Source organism: Impatiens glandulifera, chromosome 7, assembly GCF_907164915.1.
Source record: "Impatiens glandulifera chromosome 7, dImpGla2.1, whole genome shotgun sequence".
Classification (NCBI taxonomy): domain Eukaryota; kingdom Viridiplantae; phylum Streptophyta; class Magnoliopsida; order Ericales; family Balsaminaceae; genus Impatiens; species Impatiens glandulifera.
The window spans coordinates 27,631,921-27,640,582 of record NC_061868.1 but is presented as its reverse complement, the minus strand read 5'-3'; the positions used below and the strand labels follow the sequence as shown (position 1 = coordinate 27,640,582).

The 8,662-nt window shown below is 40.7% G+C and overlaps 1 protein-coding gene across 1 annotated transcript; it reads right to left on the bottom strand.

Moving 5' to 3' along the window:
* Window positions 1-6,859: 6,859 nt before the first annotated feature.
* On the bottom strand, window positions 6,860-8,301 carry LOC124909667 (UDP-glucosyltransferase 29-like). The gene is made up of 2 exons (XM_047450325.1): window positions 7,894-8,301; window positions 6,860-7,678 (listed from the first exon to the last, which is right to left on the bottom strand). The coding sequence occupies exons 1-2, from the start codon at window positions 8,299-8,301 to the stop codon at window positions 6,860-6,862; spliced, it is 1,227 nt and encodes a 408-aa protein (XP_047306281.1).
* Between the last annotated feature and the right edge of the window lie 361 nt (window positions 8,302-8,662).

Below are 8,662 nucleotides of genomic sequence, written 5' to 3'. Positions count from 1 at the left end.
CTTAGCTTCCTGTAGAGGCTTGGTGAAGATATCGACTACTTGTTGATCTGTCGGTACGTATTCCAGCCGGATATGCTTCAGCATGACATGTTCCCAAATGAAGTGGTGCCTTATGTCAATGTGCTTGGTTCTGGAGTGTAGAACCGGATTGTAGGTGATTGCTATGGCATTGGTGTTATCACAAAAGATCGGAGACTCTTCGGCTGTGACACCGAAATCCTTTAGTTATTGTTGGATCCAGAGAAGTTGTGAACAACAGCTTCCGGCCGCCAGGTATTCAGCTTCTGCGGTGGATGTGGCCACTGATGTTTGTTTCTTGCTATGCCATGAAACAAGCCGGTCACCTAGGAATTGGCATGTTCCGCTGGTGCTTTTTCTATCAATCTTGCAACCTGCGTAGTCTGCATCTGAATAGCTCGTTAGGTTAAAGGATGAATCCTTTGGATACCACAGGCCGACATCAGGTGTTCCCTTTAGGTATTTCAAGATCCTCTTTGCGGCTGTGTAGTGGGATTGTTTTGGATTGGCTTGAAATCTTCCACACACACCGACTGCAAATAGAATATCCGGTCTACTTGCTGTCAGATATAGGAGAGAACTGATGATGCCCCGGTAAGCGATCTGGTCTACCGATTGACCCTCATCATCCTTGTCCAACTTAACCGATGAGCTCATTGGAGTAGCCGCTGAGGAACATGTGTCCATCCCAAATTTCTTTAGAAGCTCCTTGGTGTACTTGGGTTGGCTTATGAACGTTCCTTCTTTAAGTTGTTTAACCTGAAGACCTAGGAAGAAACTTAATTCTCCCATCATACTCATTTCAAACTTGTTAGTCATCAAGGTTGAGAATTTATCACACAACTTAGGATCGGTTGAACCGAATATGATATCATCTACATAGATTTGAACAAGTAGGATATGTTCCTTCTTCTCAAATTTAAAAAGTGTTTTGTCCACCGAACCGATGGTGAAGTCATGTTTTAACAAAAATGCGGTTAGTGTGTCATACCAGGCTCTAGGTGCTTGCTTTAGACCGTATAAAGCTTTGTTTAACCGGTATACATGGTTTGGAAATTCAGCACTTTTGAAACCGGGTGGTTGTTCAACATACACCTCTTCACGTAGGTCACCATTCAAAAATGCACTTTTAACATCCATTTGGAAAACCTTAAAGTTTTTGAATGCAGCAAATGCTAGAAAAATCCTAATAGCTTCAATCCTAGCTACAGGGGCAAATGATTCTTCAAAATCAATGCCTTCTTCCTGTTTGTAACCTTGTGCCACTAATCTGGCTTTGTTCCTTGTGACCAAACCGTCTTCATTGAGTTTATTTCTAAATACCCATCTTGTTCCTATGACCGGTTGATCTTTCGGTCTAGGGACTAGGTACTAGACTTTGTTGCTCTCGAACTGGTTTAGCTCTTCTTGCATTCCCAAGATCCAATCCGGATCTGACAATGCTTCATCTATTCTTTTCGGCTCAATCTGGAAATATAAAGGCGGAATTGAAATATTCCTCCAGAATTTGACGCCTAGTTCGAACAGGTTCTGAAAGGTCACCTATAATTTGCTCAGGAGGATGTTTAGTGTTCCTTTTGAAGTTCGGTTCAGGGATGTCTACCAAATTACCGTTTGCTTGATCAAGGCTAGACATATCGGTAGGCTGAACAGGATTATCAGACCGACCGATTTCCTCGGTTTGAACCGAAGTGTCAACTTCCTGTTGTGGAACAGCTTGATCCGGCTGGGTTTCATTATTACCCATTTGGTCATGGATAAACCGCCTGAAAACCGGAATCTCATCTTCACTATCAGAATGGATATTGTTATTTTCCAATCTGTTGTGTAGATCAAAGCATGATGCAGTATTACTCTCAACCGATTCATCGAAAACAACATGAAGTGATTCCTCCATGGTTAATGTTCTATTGTTATATACTCTATATGCCTTACTCACTACTGAGTAACCTAACATGATCCCAGTATCGGTTTTTGCATCAAAAGCAGAAAGATAGGTTTTACCATTTATGTGAATATAACATTTACACCCGAAAATCTTAAGGTATTTAAGGTTGGGAACCCTATTAAAGTATACCTCATACGGTGTTTTGTTGTGAAACTTGTTAATTAGAGACCGGTTTTGTGTATAACATGCAGTGTTGATAGCCTCAGCCCAAAATTTCTGAGCAATGCCCGAATCGGCTATCATGGACCGTGCGGCTTCCTTGAGAGTTCGGTTTCTTCTCTCGGCCAGGCCATTTTGTTGAGGAGTCCTAGCACTAGACAACTCGTGTCTAATACCGGATTCATCAAGAAATGCGGTTAAAGTGATGTTGGTAAATTCGGTACCTCTATCACTTCTAATGCTATTAATGCGAGTTGATTTTTCATTTTGCAAACGTTTAAGTAATGTGATCAAATTTGTTGCGGTTTCACGTTTGGATGGTAGAAATATTACCCATGTAAATCTAGAGTAATCATCAATAACTACCATGGTGTAAAGCATACCACCTAGGCTAATGACCTGAATCGGTCCAAATAAGTCCATGTGAAGGAGATCTAAGCATCGGTTAGATTGAATGTTTCCTTTACTCTTAAAGGTTGACCTAGTTTGTTTACCCATTTGACATGCTGAACAAACCTTATCCTTGTTAAATACTATGTCAGGAATACCTTCAACTAACTTTTTACCGCGAATGTAGTTTAAGGTTTTCATGTTCAGATGGTTTAGTCTCTTATGCCACAACCAGGTTTGATCAGTCTTAGCTATCATGCATACAGGATATTCTATCTTAGTTTTCCAGTCTACCTTGTAGATATTTCCTAGCCTATTTCCGGTTAGTAGTATGGTGCCTTGAGAGTTCTTAACTAAGCATGCATGTTTAAGAAATTCTACCGTGTATCCAGCATCACACATTTGACTAATACTTAGCAAGTTAAAACGTAGGTTTTCAACTAAGAGTACATTATCAATTGTTAGGTTACCATGGACAATCTTACCCTTGCCCACAGTTCTACCTTTTGAGTTGTCACCGAAAGTGATTAGTGCACCGGTTTCTATTCTGATGTCGGTTAGCAGGTTGTTGTTCCCGGTCATATACCTGGAGCAACCACTATCCAAGTACCATTCAAAATTTCCTAGCTGTCTATTTATATCCTGCAAAATGTACATATTTACAACTATTTGGTACCCACATTTACTTGGGTCCACATGCGGTTAGTCCCTTGGGCATCCAAACTTTGACAAACCAGACAGCTTTCTTTGCTAAGGTCTTAACCGTCCTTTTGGCACTAGGTTTTGGATACTTCGGTTTTCCTGCGAAGGCCTTAACTGAGGGTGATTTGTAATTTGTCCTACGCGGTTGATGATTGGCTCTCCTATTTTTGAGCAAGTCGGCTTTTCTTTTCTCAGGATCAAGCCATTTCTCAGAGGCGGTTGGACCTACATAGGTTAGTTTTTCTTCCGTATAATAGGCAGTCAGTTCCTCTTCGGCGGTTAGGGAACTTCTAATGAAACTTATAAGAGGAAGGTCGTTCTTTGAGAACCTTACTCTGTCTACGGGTTTATGGTCTTTGGATCTATCGTTTATGTATCCTAAACCGAACATGCAAGTAGGATGTCTTTTGTAACTACACATCTTGTTCACCATATCACTAGATCTTTTATATGCGGCCATCTTATACTGGAGTCGGGCATTTTCCTCCTCGGTTAATTCTCTAGCTGGTTCACTAGGCTGTTCGGTCTTGAGTGGTGGTTCAGGTTCTAACTTGGTTTCTAAGGTAGGGATTTCATCAGGTTTTGTGATCTCTGGTTTGGTTAGAACGGGTATTTCCGGTTCTGTCGGAATGGGTACTATGGGGTCGGTTCTAAAGTTGAGTTGCTTAGGTAACATGGCTAACAGGTTCTTATACTCTTCTAGCATATCATTCAATGCATTATATAACTCATCTTTAGTAAATTCTTCACAAGAAGAGTCAAATACCTGTTCCTCATTTGCCATGAGGCATGTGAGTTCATCATCACTGTCACTGTGAGCCCATAAACTTCCTCCATCGTCGGCTATCAGTGCTTTTTGAACCTCACTTCCTTCACCGGTTTGTTGATAGTTATTTCGGTTATTTTGGTAATCCGGTTTCCGGTCATCCCTCCTCGGTTTTCTACATTCCCACTTGAAATGTCCCAAACAGTTGCAGTTATAACACCTTACATTGGATTTATCACCATAGTTGTAGTTTGTTGGTTGGCTTCTTTTCATAAACCTCCCAAACTTCTGTGCAAGCATTGCCATGGCATCCTCGGTGAACTGTTCGGCGGTTCTGATCGGTGCAGGTGCAGGTGCGACCGGTTCGGTGGATGTGATCAGTGCTCTGGTCGAGGTTGAGGCCGATACTTCTTCTTCAGTCCTAGATCTCATTTCGAACTCATATGCCTTAAGATCTTCAAATACATCGTGTAGCTTCATCTTACTTAGGTAGTTTGATTCCCTCATCACCATTGTTTTTATGTCCCACGCACTTGGAAGAGATCTTAAAGCTTTCATGATGACCTCCTTGTTGTCATATCTCTTGCCAAGAGTTGCTAGCTCATCTAACACACCAGTGAACCGGTCACTGTATTCCCTCATTGTTTCTCCCGGTTTCATCTTGATGCTTTCAAACTTCTGAGTAGCTACCATTACCTTGTTTTCCTTGGTTCTTTCATTTCCCTCGTAAATCTGAATAACCGTGTCCCATGTTTCCTTTGCGGTTTTGCAGTCTCTGATCTTGCAGTACGTGTTTCTGTCCACACTGTTGGAGATCCGGTTTCTAGCATGGTTATCCAGGTTATTTCTTCTCCTATCTTCAGCTGTCCATTCCTTTCTGTCCTTATCAATGATTATCGGTCCTTCGGCCAGGATGAGATCCATCTCATCATCCAAGGTGATTAAGTGTAGGTGCATGCGTGCCTTCCAGTTGGCAAAGTCATCACCTTCTAGCATAGGGGGCCTATCGAAAGACATGCTTGCTTGAGTATTGAAACTAACTGCTCTGATACCAATTGTTAGGATCTAGGTCGCCGCTGGAGGACCGGGGTTGGGCCGGTTTAGGGCGTCTCACTCAAAGGGTGGTGATTAATCCTGTTAGAGATTAACATCGGGGTTTCAATACTACACAAACTGTCACAAACCCTTGAACCAGGTTCAAGCGCGGAAGAGGTTTGTTTCAGGTTGAAGCAGCACACTTACAGGATAGGCAGAACCGGTTTTTGTATAAGGCAGGTTTGGAAATTGATGGGTCGGTTTTTGTAACTTGGTGATTCGGTTTAGATAGTATAGAGTCGGTCAAAATGGTGTAGGTCGGTTAGAACGGGTCGGTTAGAATGTAAAACCAGCAGAAAGTAAATAACACGACAGGTTTTTATGGATGTTCGGAGATAAAACTCCTACGTCACCCCTTCCTCTCGAAACCGCGAGAAAGCATATTCACTAAGGAATACAAATACAATCCGATCGAGACTTATTTCCTGCTCGATAACACCCGTACAATTTACACTAAAATTGTAAATACACACTTCAACTTAGCACTTAAGCTTTTCTAGAGAGAGAACGCACTCTTATCACTTGTAGATTACTTGTTCACTGTGTTCCCTTAAAATCTCTCTTGTCTCACGTATCCCGTTTGTCCCACGTTTACTCTTCTTCAGCTGCTCCTTTTATAGGTGAAATATGCCAACGGTCATATTTCACTTTCTTGAATCTGATTGGCTGAGCAGAGGTTCAGTGATTCAGACCTGGCGGTCATCTGTTCAGACCTGGCGGTCAACTCTACAGACTTTGCAGTCTGTTCTTCCGGTGTGTAAGACAAACCTGCTATGTTTGTCTTTTACTCAATGTGGTAACTGTTGGTTAGACAGTTGTCTGTACTTGGAAGATTTCCTTTATGATTTATCCTGAAGTGGAAAGATCTTGTAGGACTGTCTTCTGCAGCCTGCAGACTTTCCTCAGACTTGTATGAATATGGAAATGTTCAGTCTGTTCCTTTGGTATCATTCTCAACAGATACCCAAAGTATCTTCTTGTGCTGGTCGGTCATTTGACTTTTCACCGGATGGCTTCCGGTGTAATTGGTTTAACCGGACAGCTTCCGGTTATTCCTTTGCCTTCTAGCTGATCGGCTGTCTGGTGTTTCCGGTTTTTAGCTTTGGCCGATCCTTTCTTTGTGCGGTCATGTTTCAGGTCGGTTAACTAACTTGACCGGTGGAGCTTCTTAGCAGGTTGAGTGATCTGACCGGCCGGTTTTCTCAAACCGGTTGGATACTTTGACTGGTCCGGTTCTTTGTTCCTGCATGAAAGGTTTATGTGTTAAGTTCTGTGAACCGGTCTAATTTTATCTAACATACCGTTTTTTGAATTCACTAGAATTGAAAACATTATAATCAAATAATTCATTTACGTTTTTAGCTTTTTAACTTTTATTCAGAATGTTACAACTTTAAAATCATTCTAGGCCTGTCTAGAATAATCTCTTAAACTCGTAGGTTTTTCCCGTTTTTGGGAATTTTTAGTGAAATGATGCTAAGTCGTTTTAAAAAAAAACAGTTTAATAATTTATATATAAAAAAAAAACACTAAGTTTTAGTGAAAAAAATGTCCCTTTTAATTAGAAAGATTATAATGGGGGTAATATCTTGATCTCTTTGTCCAAGGGTTTTGCTGAGCTTACGTAGAGACAACCCTGAACATAATCAACAAATTAATTAAAAGAAATTATAACAACTAAGTACATAGGATTAACTAATAATAACATGACATAAAATTGTATAATCTAAAAACAATTTAAGTATTACAAAAGTATGAGAAATATATATAAGCTTCGAGAATTAATCCATGTTTTTTTCATGAATATTCTTCTTGTGAAGCTTGTACAAGTCTTCCACAACACAATCCATATCTTCTTCTCCTTTACTTTTGATTTTGTGTTTCATTTCTCTTGTATTGTCCCTAATCTTCTTCTCATCTTCATCACCAACTATGACTTCCCTTATAAACTCTGCAATCTCTTCCCCGCTCAGCCCTCCATTCTCATCTCTATTTATTTCCAACCCCACACCGATCTCCTCTACTAACCTCGCATTCACTGGTTGGTCTAAGTTCATGGGTATAGCCACAATTGGAATTCCAAATGTCATGGCCTCCATTATAGAACCCCACCCACAATGGCTTACAAATCCTCCAACATTTGGGTGCATCAAGATTCTAGCTTGCGGAGCCCATTTCTCAACTACAAGACCTCTATCTCCCACCCTCTCAAGAAAGCCATTGGGCAGTGCTTCTTCAATTGAAATCTTCTCCTCCTCCTCAAAGGAAAATCTAAGCACCCAAATGAAATTCACCATACTTAGCTCCAACCCTTTTGCTACTTCCTCTATTTCTTCTCTAGACAAAAAGGACTCTGTTCCAAATGATACGAAAACTGTTGAAGATGCCTCTTTCTTGTTAAGCCACTCCATGATCTCGCTGTTATCTTCCGAGTCTCCGTGTTCTTGAGCCAGAGGACCCGTGGGGACTATCTTTTTTCCAAGTAGGTTTGATCCGTACTCTATGTATTTCCCTTCCAATTCTCCAAACGTCTTCATGAATATGATGTCGCAGGTTCTACTAAAGAGCGGAATGCCTATTGGAAATATATTATTATAGTTCTGAAATTTAAACTAAATAGAATGAAAATAAGAATATTACTTTCACTTTCAGTTTGACTTTGCTCACTCAGAGTTGTATTCAACATTTCTTGAATCATTCGGTTCCAGTGAGTTCCCCGTAGATTCAAGACGGGATAAGGGAAGTCAACGCCCTGTTTCATAAATATATGGAAGATATAACACATGGCGGAAGCGCTACCGCTGATGAATGGAACTGCTGGTATCCCGATTGTTGTTGCGGCGACTGATGCCCATTCTTGGTTGAAGTCGTAAATGAGTATGTCCGGTTTCAGGGTTTTAATGATTTGGGTGAAAGATGGGCTGGCCTTGTCCATGGCTCTTTTGAGAACTGATTTGAGGTGAAGTGGGAGGCCATTTGTTGTGTGGAAATGGGGAGGAAGGTCGGGTTGAGATGGGATATGGAATTCGATGAGTTTGATCGATTGAGAGTATTTCTGTGTGACCCTTTTCTTGATGGAGCTCAGATTGATCGGAGTTGAACATAGATAGATTCGGAAGTTTCTGTCGGCAAGTCTTTTGGCAAGCTCTAAGTAAGGAGAGACATGGCCATGGGCTAGCCATGGAACCATTACAACATTCAAGCATGGCTTCTTCGTCTCCATATGATCACTTTTTTTTAATCAGATTCAGAGATGAATTGAATTTGTTAATAATGGCTTCTTCCACATCAAATATATAAATCATTCAAACTTATTGCTTTGGGATTTTTGATCACATCAGTTTTGGGTTACATTGAAAACGTGTAGCAATATTTGAATCATTTGTTCCACGTACATGTTACACTTGGTACGTTTATCCTATGATACATCAAGTTTATTATTGTTCAGTTTTTCATCTTTGAATCACTGTTGTTTAGGGTTTATCCGATGTCATTTCCCGTTTCGCGAAGGGCTTCCCGTTTCGCGAAGTCCTTCCATTTCACAGTATTAATTATCCATTTCCCGTTTTTAAATAATATTTTTT

Excerpts from the sequence above, each read along its gene's own strand:
- LOC124909667 (XM_047450325.1), bottom strand. The coding sequence starts at position 8,301 with ATGGAGACGAAGAAGCCATGCTTGAATGTTGTAATGGTTCCATGGCTA. Across the intron at positions 7,679-7,893 it reads CAACAATCGGGATACCAGCA|AACTATAATAATATATTTCC; the intron begins GTTCCATTCATC and ends TTTAAATTTCAG.